Source organism: Penicillium riverlandense (genome assembly GCF_028828495.1).
Source record: "Penicillium riverlandense strain IBT 135883 chromosome Unknown utg000007l_segment0_segment0, whole genome shotgun sequence".
Lineage (NCBI taxonomy): Eukaryota > Fungi > Ascomycota > Eurotiomycetes > Eurotiales > Aspergillaceae > Penicillium > Penicillium riverlandense.
Window position 1 is genome coordinate 2189045 of NW_026643198.1, and position 19018 is coordinate 2208062.

Genomic DNA, 19018 nt, shown 5'->3' on the forward strand with positions numbered 1-19018 from the left:
TGGACACGTCTTGGTTTGCTCTTTGCGTTTCAGTGCTCATCCCTGAGCAGTGGCCCCCAATTCAAAAGGATTCAAAAGGACGTGTATATTCAAGTAGCCACTAGCCCCCAAAATCCATTTGTGGGCATGTTGCTGGTTTCATGCACACATAATAATTAAAAAGGGGCCGGGCGGAAAATTAGTTATAAGTAATGGTGTATTCGTTCGAATTATAGGGTAAAATACTGTTGAGTTTTTGGAAGACCTCTTCGTCACCTTTCCCTATGAAGATTTTTGGTACTATTTGCATTTTATTATGGAGGCTTCAAGTTCCGTGTGTTTCGGCGCAAGTCATGACTTACTTTGGTAACCTCTTTACGAGTATCCCTCGAGGGAAAGATGGAAGCTGTTATGGCAAGGGAATCAATACCGACATGAGGGATACCGAAATGCTCCTAAAAGAAGGCATCGCGGTTCTTGATGAATTGATTCAAGGGCCAGTCCCTAAAAACCACCACTCAGTCCGTTATCTGAACATGGCGTCCGCAATGTTTGGTATCCAATATGATCTACGAAAGGATGGGCGGCTAGAGGTCGTTGAAGGACAGGCTCGATTGACTCAGGCTAAAGGTGAGACTGCCACCCCCTACTATGCCCCTCGACTCAAAGGAGAACTTCATTAGGTGCACCATAGTTGGTACATAGCTGCTAATTCTCTTTATATCTTTAGGGTACATGGAAAATGCGAAGAACCTATTACTTGATCCTCGGACAGAGAGTGCAAGGTGGAAACTTGAGTGTGGCGACAAAGACTTGATATGGGCATCGACTCTAGGAGATATGGGAGTCAAGAAGAGCCAAAAAAACCCAGACCCTGAAGAATCTCTTCCTAAAGCTGTAGCAGAGCGTTCTGGAGACGAGGAGATCGCGAAATATCAAGGACTTTTCTACTCCGCATATTGGCAGCCCTTCTCCCTCCGGTCCTCTACAAAATGGAAAACAACGCTTTATTTACTCCCGGCGACACCCGAATCTACAAAGTCAGGTTTCTGTGGCACCGATGAGGCGGCCGTCACATTTTCATCTGCTAAGAAGATGGGCGCGAAAGATTATTTGGTTTTGTGCGACTCATACTTCGAAGAGAAGAGTCTTGCCTGGGCTCACCGCCACGTGAAAGACGCCGAGTCCCTGGATTATTTTGCTGTGAAAGCAGGAACCCTAGTACATGAACTCATGCATATGGCGAACCCAGATGGTTGGTGGAACGGAAGGCAAGATAAGACGGGTCTTTGCTAACATATTTGATAGTTGTTATCGATGAGGACGTTAGAACAGCAACGGGGAGACTAGTGCCTGCGCAACGATGGAAAAGATGCAAGGAATTGGCGGAATCAGTCGACGACCAGAAAACTGTCACAAATGCGGAAACCTATAGACTTTTCACCCTAGGGGTCATGCTAGTGGAAGGTGACTGGTGGCCGGAAGGTTATAAAGAGAATGTTTACGGCTGTGAATAGATATTTCTCTCTTCAGACTTTTGCGTACTCTGCAGTTCTTGATCATCGATTTATTCGGAATTATAGAATTCTGGCTTAATCTACTACATACAATCTAGCCTAGCAATAACAAATTCCCCTCTCTAATTTAGCTATGACGATCTTCTACGCCATGGTATGTGTAAAAGAAATACTTGTCAGGGTAGACACTTATTGGTCAGATGATGCCTGAGAGGATAGCGATACGGTGGTGAAAAGGCACCGAGATGGGAGCGATTCAGTGGGAAACAAAGACATTCTGATTCTTACTAGAATTAGGATCCAACCACAGTTTGTTCGTACTTTAAAACCAAATTGGAGTGAATACACATAGCAACCAGTGATGACATATGATATCAATCCTGAATAGCTTCAAACAGGTCCAATCTATTACAGAGAAAGATAGGCGATCGCGCAGGTGATATACTCATATCTGTTGGCTGCCTTCTGGACCGCGGTTAGTCTTGCCGACCCCTAGGAACTAGATGCCCAGGAACTAAGCGAGAACCAAGTTGATTATTTATATTGGGAATTTCGGCAGTTAAGAGCTATCTTCGGCACAAAGAGTCCAAACAAGTGCGGAATATGGCGGATTCGGAAGCAAAATTCTAGTGTTATTATTGGCCTGATTGCCGACTGAGTTTGCTAGGAGCACAACTTAGCCGAAGTAATCGGGGCAAAGTGCTTGGACTCTTATCATAGCCCATTGTCGGGTATCAAAGGGCAATGTGCTGTGGGCTAGCGGTAGAGTCAGTAGTGGAAGACAGCCAATCTTCTATTATGCGGCGCTACGCGACGAGGAATAAGCCGACGTTCGCGCGTTCTAAGTAGTAAATATTTGCCGATTGATTTGCCGCTCTCGGCGCCCCAGACTTATCTCCTACTTCTCCGCACAAGCCCCGGATTCCCCAGATAACAAACCAGAATGGGTCTATGTTCCACTTAGGACCATGGCGGAACGCCCCCACTGGCATAGCCTATATAAGAGCTGCCTGACAATGCCCTGATCCAGTGGAATATACGGGTGGGTGTAAAGCTCCCCCGATCTACTATCACCTCGCCCTTCAAGTGTCAATCAGACGGACTTCATAATAGAGAAACACGAACACAGCATGCAAGACGAAAAGGATCTGGACAATGAAGGGAAGGCCGCTGTCGGCGACTTCGACCTGGGGGCGATTGTCAATCTCGAGTCAACACCGGAGGAGGAGCGCAAGGTTCTCTGGAAGCTCGACCTGTTGTAAGTCTTGCTTGAACCAACATGTTGAAGCCGTGCCGGTATTGACTCTGCGCAGCTTGATCCCACTGATGGGAGGCGCCTACTTTCTTCAATTTCTCGACAAATTCATCCTCGGCCAGGCGGCGATATTTGGGCTACCTGAAGATCTGGTTTGTGGTCCCGGCCTTATAATGGATTACGAGAGCTGATCAACCCAGAATCTGAAAGGACCAGAGTTTGGATGGACATCGGCTGTCTTTTACTTTGGGTATTTTGCCTGGAGTTGGCCAAGTTCGTATATTATCGTGAGAGTGCCGATCGGCAAGTATCTGGGCCTATGCGTCTTGATCTGGGGTGGCATCCTCATGTGTCACGCCGCCTGCAAGAATTTCTCCGGCCTGATGGCCGCTCGTTTCTTCCTGGGCGTCGGAGAAGCAGCTATTGCACCGGGGTTCTCTCTGATCACTGGTATGTACTGGAAACGCGGCGAACAGCCACTCCGGTGAGTGCCCCGAGACGAGGCTACTTGGCTATATTCTCACCAGATGTCATGCCAGTCAATCCGCTTGGTTCTTTGGAAACTGTCTAGCAGCCTTTTTCGGTGGCTTGGTTTCCTATGGCATCGGCCATATAGACTCCAGCATTACCAGCTGGAAACTTATATTCATCATTCTCGGCGCCATTACCTCTGCCTACGGCATTGTCCTGCTCTTTCTGCTCCCGGACTCTCCTGCGAAAGCTCAATTCCTGCGAGAAAAGGAGCGCGCAATCGCCGTGCGACGAACACTGGAAAACAAGACAGGTGTGATGGACTTTGGCTCCTTCAAATGGAGCCAAGCTCGACAGGCCGTTCTTGACCCTCAGACGTGGTTCCTGTTCCTTAGTACCTTTACCTGCAACTTGGCCAATGGTGGCCTCACCACGGTTCGTCCTGGCCCTTCTAAGTCACCTTTTGATCGCATGTGCTTACGTCTTTAAGTTTGCGCCAATCATCACGGCGGGCTTTGGCTTCTCTACTTTTGAAGCCCTTCTGCTACAGACACCAATTGGCGGCGTCGAGATTGTCTTCCTACTAATCGTAGCCCCCATCGCCACGTTCGTCCGGTCTACCCGGGTCCTCTGCATGATATTTACTACGCTTGTCTCTATGGTCGGCATGCTCCTCGTCTGGAAGCTAGACCCCAACGAGGTCGTGGGTCGAGTGCTGGGCTTGTCCCTTAGTGTCGCTTACGTGGCCAACATTCCACTCTCGCTGAGCATCATCACGTCCAATGTGGCCGGGTTTACTAAGAAGAGTGTGACTAGCGCTATGCTCTTTGTTGGGTACTGCATTGGGAATATTGTGGGACCGCAGTTCTTCCATGCCTCCGAGGCTCCATCGTATCCGGTTGGTATTACCTTACTTTGCGATTAATGAAGTTACTGACAGTGTTTCCAAACAGACTGGACTCAAAGCGTGCATAGCTGGCTATGCTCTGACTTCTGTCTTTTATATCTGCCTGTACGCTTACTACGTCTGGGAGAACCGGCGGCGTGATCGGCTATACGGACCTCCGGAGGAGATGACTGTGACGCAAGAGTTGGAGGATGAGTTGTCAAACAAGACGGATACGGAGATTGAGAGTTTCCGCTATGTCCTTTAAGCGGGTATTAGCAGCGGTTACTACAACTTAAATAGCCTACCGCGCAGAATTAGACTCGGCAAAATCTAGGCCATTAGGCGGTTTTGGACTGTCCAGAGAGTCCAATGCGCAGATAGGACACCTATCGCTCTGCTATCGACGAGTTATACAATAGGCGTACATCCAACAGGCACCTATACATTTATTATACACTCGAAAACTGTTGTTGAAGAGTAATTTTAATCGTACAATACCGCAAATGTGCCATACGGTTTGAATAAAGATCGCCCCGAAATAGTGCTTGTTTTCCAGCCTCTTCTTTCAAGCTGACAGACCATGAATATGGCACGAGATTTATAGCAAGATAGACAGTCAAACTTTTGCATTGAACTTGACACAGATGCCTTTATGTCTACGGGAATATTGATACTCTGGGTCTATTCTTGATATACTAATTATCGGACTTGGCAATTAGGGTTAGAAAAACAGTAAAAGAGTGTACGTGGTGACGCCGATTTCCCGAAGCACTGTACACAAGAAACGAGACAGGAATCGAAAAAACCACATATTGGAGAATGAAAAAGTTGATAACTATATTTCCAAGCAAACATAGGTATGGGATGCATTCTTTCTTCTACCAAGGGGTGAGTGATATTACTGTATACTACCGAGACTGCGACAATCTTCGAAAGCCCTTCTACAATAACAGACTGCCAGCGGACCGTATGCTTCGCACTACCACCCAGATCCTGCCCACAGGCACCACAGGCCTCCACAAACATTTGATGCTGTGTTATAGCTCAAAAATCGGCCGCAATGATGTCCGCGGCCTTTTCTGCAACAGCAAACACAGTGGTCTGAATATTTCCACGGGGAATCAGAGGCAAGATACTAGCATCGACCACTCGCAGATTCTGTGTGCCATACACCTTGAGATGGGAATCAACAACACCGCCCTTCTCACGCGGCATCATCGCAGCGGTACCAGATACGTGGTAGTGGGCGACAATCCGGTCACGAGCCAATTCTCGAGCTGTTTCAAGAGTGATATCCCGCGAGGAGTTCTGTAAGCGCCGGCCATCTGCTTTGAGAAGAGAGGCCATTGGCTCAGTCCACGCAAGAGTTTCCAGCCAGCGAACGTGACGCGCGTGAAGCTCCAGGTCCAGCGGATGAGAGAAGAAGCGCGGATCAAAGGTCGGATTTGCCTTGGTATCGGACGAGGTGAGATGAACATTGCCGCGCGAGAAAGGCCGGTTCAAAACTGAAACGATGCTTATGAAATTCTCCGGCTCCAGCATTCCAAAGATTCCCTTGGGGCTCGGTCCTTTATCGGGCAAGATCTGGAATGGTGCCAAGGTGTATTGACCTGTTGGTTCATCATCGTCTTCGAGCATCCGACGAAGCACTTCGTACTGTGCCGTTAGGCTCGGCGAAAGGTCTTTCTCCTGCAAATACTGATCAATGAGGGATTTCACGTCGCCATTTTTGAGGTCCCCGAGGCTTGTATACGAGGACGGCAGAGGACAGAGGCCAAGCGGACCTGCCCCTGATCCTTGCCAAGCTTCCATGGCGGCGGCTGCGACCTCGGGAATTCGCAGTGCCTCGCCGGTAGGCTGCCCATCAGCGGCCTCCCAGCTGAACGGGACAAAGCCGTGTTCTTGGAGGTTCTCTCCAACGTTCTCATTATCCACAATAGGCTCAATTCCGTGGGACCGGAGAAGGGAACTGTTGCCAATACCGGACAGCTCCAGCAGGTGCGGTGTCTTAATTGCACCTGCGGCTAGAATAACCTCACGCTTGGCCGCTACCGTTTGCTGGATGCCATCTTTGCCAACGAACCGAACCCCAGTAGCCACAACTTCCTCATCACTGGTGTTTTCAAGAACAACAGTCTCCACAAAGGCTTCCGTGATAACACGGAGGTTTGGTCGCTTGGCCACCTCTTCGTTGTAGTATGTCACACCAGCATGGCTGCGTGTCCTGGCAGTGGGGTGAATACTCCCCGGGCCACAAAAGGCTCCTTTCGCGACACCGGACATGGGATCACCGGTGATCTCTAAGTTGAGGTTCTCGAACACCTTTGGCCAAGCTCCCACAAAAGCCGGAAATGGACCATCGCCAAATGAGACCTGAAGTGGGCCGGAGCTGCCCTGCACAACCTGGTCGATATACTGCAGAGACAGTTCCTCCTTGATCTGGGTAGAAGGCGGATGAAATGTTTGGGACTTTTTCAGATACGGCGAAAGCGAGTCCCAGTTCCAGCCCTCATTCCCCAGCTGTTCCCAAGAGTTGAAATCGGCTCGGCTGGGGTAGATCACCATTCCTAGATTGATGGCAGAAGAACCACCAAGTGTCCGCCCGCGAGGCTCAGCGAGGCATCGTCCATTCAAGGTTTTCTATATACACGCGGTCGTCAGTTGACTTAAAATACCTCATAAAAAATACGACTCGGTATGGAGGCTCGAAAAGCAAGGTTTATGTACCTGGGGTGGACTGGTGATGCACCAATCGAACTCAGGGTCAAAGTAGGTACTTGCGGCGAGACCAGGAGCTGCGATCCGTGGATCATTTACACGATTGCCTCCAGCCTCGAGAACAAGCACGCTGGTGGCGGGATTCTCGGTCAAGCGATTAGCGACCACCAGGCCAGATGTGCCGCCCCCGACGACAATGTAGTCGTACTGCTCACGCAGGTCTGCAAGCGACGAGGTGTCAATGGATGCCATGGCATGGGTTGAATAATGTAAGCAATGGATTGAACAGGGACTAGTTGAGAATGCTCCCAGCGCCTCGCGAATAAAGGATTTAACATGGTTTTGGTCGGAAGATCGTCGCATCCGAAAAGCATCCGAAAGCAAGTCAAGCCCGGCATGCTTCTGTATCCACCTGACAGGACTCTAACAGAGCTAGGCTGTATAGAGAAGGAGAGACAGGGGTGTCTTTTTGAAGGTTAACGACTCATGCAACTTTATTGGCCCCTGATAGCAGCGGGAGGGGCGCCGTTGCAGCCGTCCGAATTAGCGCCTATTTCATTTCTGGCAGCCTCGTCGCTTGTTCCTGGATAGTCCTGGATAGGAGACGATACGAAGATCAGTGGAGCCTGAACTGGTCTCGTCCTAACAAAACAGCTTGTTTGAACGCGCTCATGATCATGCGAGGGGGGCCAAATGGTGTCTCGGGCAGCCATCGGGTAGCCGACCAGTGTGGGACTTCCACTCTTAGGGTTGCGGGAGAACCTGTCATTCAAAGTCTGGTCGCCATGTGTCAAGGAAAGCAGGCCAAAAAATTTCAGACGGGGGGCCGCTAACGGTGGCATGGTACCGGTAGATGTCCAAATCGAAGGCTTCCGAAAAAAGTGGTACGCTGGCACTACGCTTCATGGCAAAAATACCTTTTCTGGCCATGTGGGGCTCACTGTAGAAGTCAATGTTAGGTTGATTTTGTCATAATAAACGAGCAGTCCCCTGAAATACTAAATATTAGCTATACGATTGCTTATTCGCGTCACAAACCAGTGGTCCTAGGTGTGGCTGCACTTCGTCATGGCCATCACATATGCATTGGATACTCCGTTGACTCGGAACCCAGTCATTGCGGTGACGGTTCTGGGCGGCGTTGCTACGATCACCACAATCCTGCGGTTTTATGCATTGCACTTGAGACGGGTGAAGCCCGGAGCCCCCGAGTATCTCATCCTCGTGGCATTGGTAAGTCACGCCTTGATCCTAGTCGAACCACGAAAATTGACAGTTGCTCGCAGGCAATTGTTTATGTTGACATTGCAATTGAATATATTCGTGGGTTCTCTTCTTTTGTCGATGTGTCATGGTTTCAACCTGGTTAACTGAAAACCCAACAGTTACCATCCTTGGCGGCGCAGGTCGAAAGGTGACAGAAATTGATCCATCTTCAGTGATCATTACGTTGAAGGTATCTAATCACAGGAAGATCCAGACTCTGCGATCTTTCGGGCATGCTAACCCTCCGAACAGACAATCCTTCCTCTTGAAGCCCTGTATGGGATTGTTTTAGGGCTAATCAAGTCCTCGATTATGCTCTTCTACTTTCGTATATTTGGCAGCAAGCGAAGCTTTCGGATCAGCATCTTTGTCACGATGGCTATAGTTTGGATGTGGGCAGCCAGCGTGATTTTGGAGACCTTTCTTCTCTGTCGTCCGCTGGCATATAATTGGGACACCTCTATTGCTGGGACCTGCGGCAACCGCAACGCGACATACGTTGTTGCCGGCACGTTGAACCTTATTACCGACTTGATGGTCATGGTGCTCCCGCTTCCTCACATATTGAAACTCCAGCTCACGCTTGCAAAAAAAGTGGCTCTCTGCAGTGTGTTCAGCATAGGTTTGCTGTGAGTTCCTTGCGTTCCTCCATTTTCAACAGCTTCTGCGGTGGCAATGACCATTTCGCTCAAAGTAGCTGACATTCGTTTGAATCTTCAACAGGGTCTCAATTATCAGCATCATTCGTCTAAAATCCCTGATGGAGATCGACTTCACCGATATCACATATTCGGTTCAGATGGGAGTCATGTGGACAGTTATTGAGCCTGAGCTCGCCATCATTTGCTCTAATATGCCTCTCCTGAAGACGGTCTTGTCACGCATGGCTCCCGGCTTGTTCTCGGCTAGTCGCACCAAGTATGGTGTCTCTGATCCACAGACATTTGAACGTCTCCAGGATCAACAGTCGAGCAACATCTACCCGATGAACCAAATGGACCACGAGGCAGTCCGCACACATATTTCCAGCAAGAATATAAATGAATCGCAGAGAGATTTGTACGGAGAAGGGGATGGACCATTGGTCCCTTCCGACGGAAGTATCGAAGACCTTGGCCCAAATGGGAAACATGTTCACAATGGTTCTCCACCGGGCGGGATTAACGTGACCCAAAACTTTGTTGTACAATATCGTTCATGATGCTAGACTGTCGATGTATCCACTTTCTGTCTAGTCCGAACAAATGCTTTCAGTCAACTTGGAAGCATAACGAGGGTGAAATGAAACCTGAGTTGCTCAAGCGCCTGTGACACAAGCTGCAAACTTGTTGAACAAGATCTGCAACCGCTGGGCTTTTCAGTTCGCGACATCCCCATGGGTCTGGGCAATGCCGATAGGGTGATACGGGAAGGGACTAACTAAATATGAGCCTATATTCTTTTCCATGGCAATTTGATCAACTTACCCATATTCCGGCACAGATATGTTGCTTAAATCCGCACCATCGACTTCGACGCAGCGTTGGAGGACCTTCGTCCAGAGGTTGGTGGGCTGCGGATACTGCGAGGACTGTGTAGTTTTGATTCGCGCATGAATATGATAGAATTCCAACCAGATTATCGAGCAGGCACAATCTTACCAGAGAGCCATAAGCAATCATCGTATGGATTTAGAGAGAAGCGAGCAACCATATCAAGGCTCCCCCAATGCATATAAAGGTTCTCATCGGGCCAAGTCACTAGTAAGTCTTGAAATTGGAAAATGGTCATTACAGGGGAGACTCGAAAGAACCAGGCCCCTGATTCTAGAATACATAGCTTCAGAAGAACCGTAATCCCTAGCGCACCACCGCGCTCGCTATGCCCGTGAAATAAAGATGAGAGAGCAATGACAAAAGAGTCCGTGTTAAAAAGGGAAAGGAAGAGGGTATTCGCAGAGATTCAGTGTCAAGGAGGGTAAAACAAGACGGCAAGGGCAAAGTAAACGAGAATAACACCACATTGATCAATGACAATAAGCGTTAGGTCGGTTTCCCATTTCGAGATCGCGAGGCGCCAAAGCATTTTCTATCCATTCCATTCCATTCCGGAGCGCCATGCTGATGAACCACAGGGGGCAAAAAAAATTTTATGTGTTATGCCGACCACCGGCCGGGTGTTGAGAGTTGACGATGGCTTTTTCCTTTTAGTATGGAGAGTACCTGGGCCGGCGCCGCTGCGCCCTTCTCAGAGGGCCGACGGGCTGGTCATCCTCGTCGTCGGAATCGTCAATGGCAATCGCATTGCCGGCAGAGGTTCCAGTATCTCCGGACCGCTGCATGCGCCTTGGTGGAGGCGAGCTGGGAGTCTCCGAGTCGCTTTCATCATCATCATCATCATCCTCCGATGAACCCAGGGGTTCTTCCTCCAGACGAGAAACATCCGTTGTGCCGGCTTCCGACTGACCGGGTGATCTCGTTTCATAATAGATAGGATGGACAAGACTGCTGCTGGATACCGGTGTAAATGACCCTTCTGGCTGTCCCTGAGATCCGAGGTCGATTTCGCTCTCGTAATCGTCGTCCTCCGAATCATCCGTCAAAACCGCGTCAATTGTGTACTCTTGCAGAGGTCCAGGGTTCTGATTTGAAGCACGAGACTCACCCACCACCGTGGATGGGTCTGAGTCGTAGTCGATAGCCTGACTAGTAGTCTCATGCTCATCGTCATCGATGAAGGAGCCCATCTCATCTTCCTCGCCCTGCTCACTCGTCCAATCGTTGACGTCCCCGCCGGAAGCGAAAGAGTCGCTATAGAAGTATTCCAATGGAATACGGCCCGTATGGATCATACTTTGAATGTGATGAGGAAGCGTAGCCGGGTCGCCACGAATAAAATGAACGGGGCCCCCTCCTGGCGTAAAGAACGGAGGATGTGAAAACGAGTGATCGCCGAAGTCATCTTCGTCCTCAAACTCATCATCCAGTGAGTCTGGACCTTCGAGATCATCTATCGAGTCCTCATCGCTGTAGTCGTCGGAGTAGTCGGTCATTTGATCCGAGTCGGGTCGATAGTACCATCCGCAGCCGCCGCAGATCTCGTCATCTTCTAATTCCCAATTGCAGTGTGGACAGCGCATTACTCCATCTTCAATATCGACAACTGGTTTGAGGGCAGGGGCCTTTGGCTTAAACAACCCTCCAAACAAGCCGCCGCTGCTGGGGTTGGTATTTGCCTTGTCTTCGTCCAGCTTGTCGGCTTCATCTTTTTGGTTTTTCGAGTGTTCTGCTGTCGTCTCTCCTTTGTCCAAAAGCTCGGCCCGACCTGTAAACATCTGCACCATAGCTCGAACCTACACAGCAGTTAGATTTGGGAGTAGCGATCTTGTACTGCGCAGACTTACAAGATATGCCGGCGCGGGCTGTGTTTTGACGGGAGCCCGGCAGTCCGGGCATGTTCGCTTGGATCGTCCACCGGAAAACCATGATGAGAGGCACTGGGAATATCAGCGAGGGCCTTCACTTTGCGTCCGGAAGGCAAGATACGCACCGAATAGCAAAAAGTGTGTCCGCAGGCGAGGGTAAACGGCTCGTAGAGAGGCCGGATGCAAATCCCACACTGTATCAGGGCGCGAATATCATCCACATGCCCTTGTAGAGTGGTGGCGAGCTGGATCAAACGCGTCAGTTCGCGTACCTTGCCGCGCAAAGGAAGTGGTCTTACCCCCGGAGCCTCAAGCTCAGAGCCACTGCCCGCCATGATTACCGTTCAAAGTCTATCGAGACCTGCAGTCACTGACGGGGCCCGTTCAGCATCGACCGAGACGTTCTGCGACGGTGGGAATGAAGGCGCTAAGCAAGTGGGGGTTGGTCGTCGCGGGTGCGGTGAAAGGTCGGAAGGAGGAAAGTTCAGGAGTGGCGACGGAGAGCGCAGGTTGAGGGGAAGAGGGAAGCGGGGGATCCGGGTCAGGAAGCAGCAAGAGAGACAGAAAGAGACCGGGTGGCAGGACTCGCGGCGGATGTTGCAGATTCAAAAGGCCGAAGCCCGGCGCAGAACCAGTGCCGGTGATGTTTTGCTGAGTGCCTCAGGCACCACATGCTGTGTCACCCGCGCCTGACCAACGTTCAACCATCTTTATCTTTCTCTCATTCTTCTCTCGACAGATTGGCTTGGTGAGACTGTTCGGCCCATCAACCCGTTCTTTTAAGGAGCTATACCCGACAGTCTGACTTTGCTGCGCGCTATGAAATGCTATGAAACTGTTCTTTATCGAATCGTCCTGGCTAAACATAGAGTGCGTTCATCGCTGATGCATTGCACTAATTGTATCTCTACAATAGTATTAATGAACAGAATAAATGATAGAAGCACCCCAACAAACCCTCGACCCTCATAGACACCGTAGATGCAAGTCCAGACTGTAACTGGAAGTAACCAATTCCGATCTATACTAGTGGATCACCGCGCCAAGCCCGCGGATCCTCAACTCGGACCAACCTCGACTTTCTGCTCTTTTCCATCTCCACCCCGGGTGCCTTCCCTTCCCAGCCAGCCCCAGCAGCTCGGCAGTTTTCTTTTTGTTTGATCATCATCCTTGGCCCATTCCGATTTCCCGGGCTAACGCATCGTCCCGTCCTCCCGGGCACGTCGCAGCCATGGCGGCCGAATCTGCCCCGGACAACCAACACGGCAAGGCGTGGGAGAAGGCGGAGAAGAAATTCGCCCAGTAAGATGGTTCCCACTCCTGCTTACTTGTTATCTTTCTTTTTCATCTCTTTCTGTGTTTGCGCGTGCTCTGTTATTGCTTTGGGACCGCTGGCGCCGTTAGCCTTGACCCTGTTGTCGTTTTCTGTGGCTGCGATGAGCACAGGCTATATCGAGCTGCTTGTGTTTACTCGGCTTAGACAGCGATGGAAAGACTAATATGCTTACTTTCTTGTCTCTTTCTTTTTTTCTTCTTTTTGAGTGTTGCTGATGATAGACCAGCAAAACGGCCAGCGAATATTTCGACCCATGTCAAGACTTCGCCGATCGAAGTCTCAAGTGTATGAAGCGCAATGGCTTCGATCGAGAAATGTGCCATGACTACTTCCAGTATGTCACCTATCCTGATTGATCTCGTGCTTTTGGGCTTGCATGCTGTGGCTCATTACTGGCCTTCGTGCCTCTGCGTAGGGTTTGTCTATCCATTTGCTGACCAGAGCTGTTCCCAGGGCATATCGTGATTGTAAGAAAAATTGGGTAAGTCACAATTACTTCATCTTTCTCTCACAGAACTTGTGCATCCTTGATATTTTTGGGCGTGCTGCTGACATGCATGATCCTAGTTGACGCAGAAGAAGACTGCTCCCCGAACCCAGTAAAGGGCCTTGTGATATCATGGCTCAAATCGTCTCGAGAAGTTGAGATGAAATATTCATCTGTGCGCCATGGATAGCGATGTACATTGCCCCAAAGACGGTCAATATCAGCTACAATAATGATCTGCCAATGCCTTTCATTCAACACTTCCAATTTGTGGCTTATTCCCGGATAAGCATACGGACTGTTGGGCACCGAACTGAGGCTGTCAGGCAAGATATGCCGTTTGTGTCACTCGAACATACTGCCATGATATGAGGCTTCCCTATTTTGTTTCCTGTGGCGTGTGTCGTTTTCATTGGCTTGTTCGAAATATCCCGGCGGCACTGTGCTGAAACATGTATACTACGTCTCTGATTTCCTTCGTATGTTACCCTCCTTCTTAGAATCTGTGAATCCAGCCTGTGATAGGAACATCAGCTTCAGATAAATTAATATGATGTTGCACTCTTTCATCCCACACTAGAACGACAAACTGCCGCAGGATATCACCGCTCACTCCACCGCCTTCCGCTTCCCTCCGAATCCCCGCCAAATAAAAAGAGCTCCGAGGACAATCCCCCACCAAATACTTCCTCTCTGTGTGTGCTGTGTGTAGCCCAGTAGACGGTTTCATCCCCAGGTTGATCCCAGGTCTAGTGGGGTGATCAGCAAACGAAGCTCTGGTCAAGCACATCCGCCATGGCGCCGGCCAATGATGCGGTGTTTTACCGCCGCAACAACCAGATCCAGGATGCCATTGACGGCCAGAATCTGAAGCAGGCGCTGCAGCTGATTGAGAAACGCATGAAGAAGGGCGAGGATACGCGATTCCTCAAGGTGAGTTCTCCCCAATTGCAATCTAGGCGCGCGTGAACTGAATCTAACTGACTACGATCTTGTACAAAGGCATGGAAAGCACATGTTCTTTTCCGTCATGCGGATGAAGCCCACCACAAGCGTGGTATCGCCGAGACTCTCGAACTGTGCAATGCGGAACCTCCCACCACCGACCTGGATACGCTGGACATGCTCCATCGGACGCTGCAGAAGATGGACGGTCAAGCACAGACAAGGAGCAATCTGTGGGAGAAGGCGGCGAAGGCGCAACCGCAAGGGCTGGAGATTCAAACGAGGTGGTTTACCTATTCCTATGAGGGTGACGACTGGAAGTCGGCGCAGAAGGTGAGGGAAAAAGAAGACATGGTGCCGGAGAGAAGGGTCAACTGCTGACAATCCTCTTTTGAAAGGCTGCCATGAGCCTTCAGAAGAACTTTCCCAGGGAGCGGAAGTATTATTTCTGGGCCATCTTCCTCTGTCACCTCGTTGCAAATGATTCTGCGAGCTCGGATGCGGACCGCAAGCTCTTCGGAACGCTGGCCTATCGCATGATCTCCAAGGCTGCTGCCGATACTCCTGTCGAGCCGGTAAGCTCCGCCTTCCAGCCCTCAAAACGAGATCATGGGATAAGGCACTGACTGAATGGATATAGGTGGACACATTGAGCATGCCAAAATCGATTAAAACAGCGGAGGAGATGCTCTTGCTCGTCAAAATTTTCGAAACGCAGGGTCTTCATTCTGAACTTCTGAAACTTCTGGACAGTAAAAACGTCGGCATATCCTCCCGCATTGTGCAAAATGACTGGACCTTCGTCGTCTCCAAGATCAGCAACTTGGCAGCGGCCAAACTGTGGGAAGACGCATTTGCCTATATCAAAGATCTCCTTACTGCTCCTGAGCCAGTCGACACAGAGAGGTATCTTCAGAAGCACGATGATTGGCAAGTCTGGGAAGTGTTGATCCAAGCAGTGCGTAACAGCAAAACCCCAGGGTAAGCCCGCGAATCCCAGAAAGATTTTGTGGATCACATTTGACAATTATTCTAGGCTTGCTGCCGAGTCCCTGAAGTTTGTTGAAGGCTTTATTCAGCTCAACCCGAAGTCCCGCAACGGCCACCTTGTTCGCTTGGAACTAATTCAGGGGAGAATTGATGTCGGCGATATGAAGCAAGAAGACATGCTGTCTGCTTGTCAGTCATACTTTGACGGCCACAAACACAAACTCTACGTCTTTGGTGATCTTCGGGGGTTTCTGAGTTCTGCCAACCAAACGGTGGCATCGAAGATGGTGGAATACGTTCTGAACAGTAAGGACAACGACGAGAAGGTAATTCACCGATGCCGTTATTGCGCCATGGATATTCGAGCTGACAACTCCACCAGACGAATCACGTTTACATGATCAATGCCCTCAAACTTGAATACTGCTTCAACATCTCAGGGAACGAGAGTGGCGTATCGAAGGAGCAGATCGAAGAGTTTGTTGTCCGCTGCTTGGAGCTGTATGAGACGCTCTCCGGTTCAGGAAAATCGGAAGAAACAACCAAGACGGAGGCTGGCTCGGCGCCAGCCACGGTTGAAAGCCAGCCGCGTGACGACCTGGGCATTCTCGCTGCTATGAGTTTGCTTTATGGCGGACCCTCGGCACAAACTCAGATCTCAAACACCGCACTCATCCGCGCGGCTAGCATCCTGGAACGCCTTCTTGACAACTCGCCTCACAACTACCAGGCGCTCCTGCTGCTGGTACGAGTTTATCTCAGCCTCGGTGCGGGATCACTCGCCTTGAGGACGTTCAGCAAGCTGTCCGTCAAGCAAGTCCAGTTTGAGACTGTTGCCCATAACTTGTTCACTCGCCTTGCTACCATTCACCCTCACTCTGCACCGCCGCTGGAGGGAGCAGAGTTCAAGGACTTTGATCCCCAGTCAGCATTTGTCCAGGCTCTCAATTTCTACCGTAACACGGCCATCACGACGACGAAACACCGAACGAATGGCCTGGAATACGGCAGCTATGTGAATACAGAAGACACTATTGAACTTCAGAGACGCCTGAGAGACAGTGTCTGTCGCCGAATGTATGTTTTGGATGTGCGACGCATGCAGCGACTGGTTGGAGGAGACCCCATGTCCCGTTACGATGACCTTGGTTAGTCTCTTATGTTTCTTTTCTGAGCATTTCTGACCCGATATATAGCAAAGGACAGTTCACCGGTGCTCGACCAGCGCAAGTTTGATGCCTTCATGAATTGTGAAGCCCCGGGCAAACCCACCTTCGAGGAGCGAATGCGCTTAGGCCCTCTGCCTGGTGTAAGTTGGTGTCGTCCCATGGCTTGGAGTTCAAATGTGCTAATGAACCGGACTTTAGGGGAAATGGTTGACATCTACTCAAGTCACCGACCGACTTTTCAGCCTCCTCAAGGGCATCTCTATTCAGAAGCCTCTACCTGCCGATGATGAGCTGCTCGCATTCAAGGACTTGTCCCTTTCTGATGCCGAGCCTGAACAAACGAGTACGGAAAAAGAGAACGCCGAGATTCATTCGGAACTACTCAAGGTGGCTGCGTTCATGGCTGGATCCAAATCTCTAACTGCAGAACAAGCGGACGGAGCACTTGGTCGGGTGGAGGAGTGGCTGACTTCCAAGAAGAAGGACTTGACTCTCAGCGAGGCCAAGGTGTCGCCAATGCTGGCTCGCACAACCATTGCTGTTCAATCAGGTACCCCCGCAGCGCCGACCTGGGAATACCTTCATGTGGTATTCCATCTTCTCGAGACAGTCAAGGCTTTGTCGCAGCTGGTGGCCTTGGCTTCTCGGAAGACAGTGAAGACCGCCAAACTCCCCAAGGAGCGAGTCGAACGGTTATCCACTCTTGTCTCGGAAGTGTTTGAGAGTGTCCGCTCCAACACGCGAGTGCTGAAACTGCGCGTTTCTGCCTCAGGTCTTCTGAGTGTGTTGGTCGGGCTTGTCATGGAGGGTGACTTGTCTCAGGGATACGGAAAGGATCTCCGTGCTCTGCTGGACAAGACGCTGGATGTGCCAGCTCTCGAGCTGTTCTGTGGTGCATTGATGGAGAGCTGGGAGGATGCACTGGACGGGGTGATGATGGTGAAGCTGTGATTCTTACCAGACATAGTATCTATTCCGAGTATCTACATGCCGTAGACCCAATACAATGAAGCCATGATAATACCTCTTTGATCCCGTTAGGGTTGACCATTATCACGTGATCTAACCTCACATAATCAGTCACGCGACCAGCCCTAGCCCTGAGTGCTCGCGTACGCACAACCAAACGCCAAGAAATGTGGGTAAGTCACTCGGTTGCCCTTCCACTTTTTCTTCCTCTTCGACAACCACCCACGACACCCTCAGTCACCAACCGTCGAGATGGCGCAGGAACGCTCCGGAATCGTGGTCGGCGTTAACAGCGGCCGGGTACGTTGATACCCCTTCTTTCTTTTCCTGCTCGTCCAGTCGGGTCGGGTCTCTTCTTGTCGATCGGTCACTCGCTTTCAAGTCGAGTCGAGTTGTTCATGGGAATCTTGGGAACGCATATTCCACAGTGGAATTGTTGAATCACGATGGAATAGATGGTATTTTGTGTGCGAGGGGAAAAATGAACTGGAAGATGAAGGATCCTTGGACAGGGACTTGGACAAGAATTTCTACGACAAAATTCTAAACCACAATCATTCGACTTGACCTCGACAAACGACCTGACTTGACCAACAAAACAGATCGAACAAGAAGAGAGCCCACAACCAGACCCGGAACCACGACCAGCAACTCCTGATTCAATGGAACCCACCCAGCTAACGTATTCCCTTTGCCTCAATAGAAAACCACCCCCCTCAACACCCCCAAGAACAAGATCAGCCGCACCAAGGGCCAGTCTTCCCGCCGTGGTGCCTTCGTTCGCGACATCGCCCGCGAGGTCGTCGGTCTTGCTCCCTACGAGCGCCGCGTCATTGAACTCCTGCGCAACGCCCAGGACAAGCGTGCCCGTAAGCTCGCTAAGAAGAGGGTACGTTTTATCATGTCACTTGCTGTCTCTGCTCGTTTGGTGCGGTTGGGTGGGTGGATTGTGTGTGGTCGTGTGATGTGGACTCTTGCTGGGTGTTTTATGTCGGATAGAGAGGGCAATGTCCTCGTCAACGGATACTCTCCTCCTCTCTTGTCTGGCACTACATCGCAGTCCAGCATCTATCCTTCCTATCTACCTACCTACCCAACTCCACCAACAAACAAAACCATCTGAACCAAAAGCTAACACCCACTCCAGCTCGGCACCTTCACCCGCGGTAAGCGGAAGGTCGAGGACATGCAGCGCGTCATCGCCGAGGCCCGCCGTGTCCAGGGTGGCGCCCACTAGATTCCTTTCCGAACCGGTCTCGAGCGCTTTTCTTTCATTCGTGACGACTTGAAACTCAAACTCCTGGCGCACACCACGCCAGCGGGTACGAATGGAACAAAAGAAAAAATTACACCAAGCTGAAGTCTGGATGGATGCTTTTTGACGCTACCTGTGCTATATCCGTGTATGGCTGGCTTGGGGTCGGAAATGATGAGGGTGTATGGTTGCGACTGTTGGTTGATGAGGAGGATGGCAAAAATGGGATTCCCTTCTGTTGTTTCTAAGGTGAACTCATAATGAAAAAACATATCCGTTACTTGATTTCATATTCCGTGTTTGCGTTTTTGTAGTCTTTGTAGTGTACACTCCTCTTACTGCTGTAGCCTACCTCATCAAATAACCGTG

The 19018-nt window shown here is 50.4% G+C and overlaps 8 protein-coding genes across 8 annotated transcripts; 5 read left to right on the top strand and 3 right to left on the bottom strand.

Moving 5' to 3' along the window:
- Positions 1 to 332: 332 nt before the first annotated feature.
- N7474_008467 (uncharacterized protein) lies at positions 333 to 1496 on the top strand (the record flags this gene model as incomplete). The annotated part of the gene is made up of 3 exons (XM_057199877.1): positions 333 to 609; positions 710 to 1234; positions 1288 to 1496. The coding sequence occupies 3 exons, from the start codon at positions 333 to 335 to the stop codon at positions 1494 to 1496; spliced, it is 1011 nt and encodes a 336-aa protein (XP_057050578.1).
- A 1130-nt stretch (positions 1497 to 2626) lies between these two features.
- N7474_008468 (uncharacterized protein) lies at positions 2627 to 4376 on the top strand (the record flags this gene model as incomplete). The annotated part of the gene is made up of 6 exons (XM_057199878.1): positions 2627 to 2754; positions 2810 to 2903; positions 2952 to 3235; positions 3279 to 3657; positions 3713 to 4120; positions 4176 to 4376. The coding sequence occupies 6 exons, from the start codon at positions 2627 to 2629 to the stop codon at positions 4374 to 4376; spliced, it is 1494 nt and encodes a 497-aa protein (XP_057050579.1).
- A 779-nt stretch (positions 4377 to 5155) lies between these two features.
- N7474_008469 (GMC family oxidoreductase) lies at positions 5156 to 6676 on the bottom strand (the record flags this gene model as incomplete). Its single annotated transcript, XM_057199879.1, has 1 exon — positions 5156 to 6676. One exon carries the CDS (start codon positions 6674 to 6676, stop codon positions 5156 to 5158), a length of 1521 nt encoding a protein of 506 aa, XP_057050580.1.
- A 111-nt stretch (positions 6677 to 6787) lies between these two features.
- N7474_008470 (uncharacterized protein) lies at positions 6788 to 7081 on the bottom strand (the record flags this gene model as incomplete). The annotated part of the gene is made up of 1 exon (XM_057199880.1): positions 6788 to 7081. The coding sequence occupies one exon, from the start codon at positions 7079 to 7081 to the stop codon at positions 6788 to 6790; it is 294 nt and encodes a 97-aa protein (XP_057050581.1).
- Positions 7082 to 7897: 816 nt separating this feature from the next.
- Positions 7898 to 9296, top strand: N7474_008471 (uncharacterized protein; the record flags this gene model as incomplete). Its single annotated transcript, XM_057199881.1, has 5 exons — positions 7898 to 8062; positions 8116 to 8152; positions 8215 to 8285; positions 8348 to 8724; positions 8819 to 9296. 5 exons carry the CDS (start codon positions 7898 to 7900, stop codon positions 9294 to 9296), a joined length of 1128 nt encoding a protein of 375 aa, XP_057050582.1.
- A 984-nt stretch (positions 9297 to 10280) lies between these two features.
- On the bottom strand, positions 10281 to 11833 carry N7474_008472 (uncharacterized protein; the record flags this gene model as incomplete). The annotated part of the gene is made up of 4 exons (XM_057199882.1): positions 10281 to 11426; positions 11478 to 11570; positions 11624 to 11743; positions 11798 to 11833. The coding sequence occupies 4 exons, from the start codon at positions 11831 to 11833 to the stop codon at positions 10281 to 10283; spliced, it is 1395 nt and encodes a 464-aa protein (XP_057050583.1).
- A 2283-nt stretch (positions 11834 to 14116) lies between these two features.
- N7474_008473 (MDM20/NAA25 family protein) lies at positions 14117 to 17376 on the top strand (the record flags this gene model as incomplete). Its single annotated transcript, XM_057199883.1, has 8 exons — positions 14117 to 14254; positions 14324 to 14599; positions 14665 to 14841; positions 14907 to 15247; positions 15303 to 15582; positions 15639 to 16404; positions 16453 to 16565; positions 16624 to 17376. 8 exons carry the CDS (start codon positions 14117 to 14119, stop codon positions 17374 to 17376), a joined length of 2844 nt encoding a protein of 947 aa, XP_057050584.1.
- A 270-nt stretch (positions 17377 to 17646) lies between these two features.
- On the top strand, positions 17647 to 18631 carry N7474_008474 (60S ribosomal protein eL36; the record flags this gene model as incomplete). The annotated part of the gene is made up of 3 exons (XM_057199884.1): positions 17647 to 17694; positions 18098 to 18283; positions 18542 to 18631. 3 exons carry the CDS (start codon positions 17647 to 17649, stop codon positions 18629 to 18631), a joined length of 324 nt encoding a protein of 107 aa, XP_057050585.1.
- Positions 18632 to 19018: the final 387 nt, after the last annotated feature.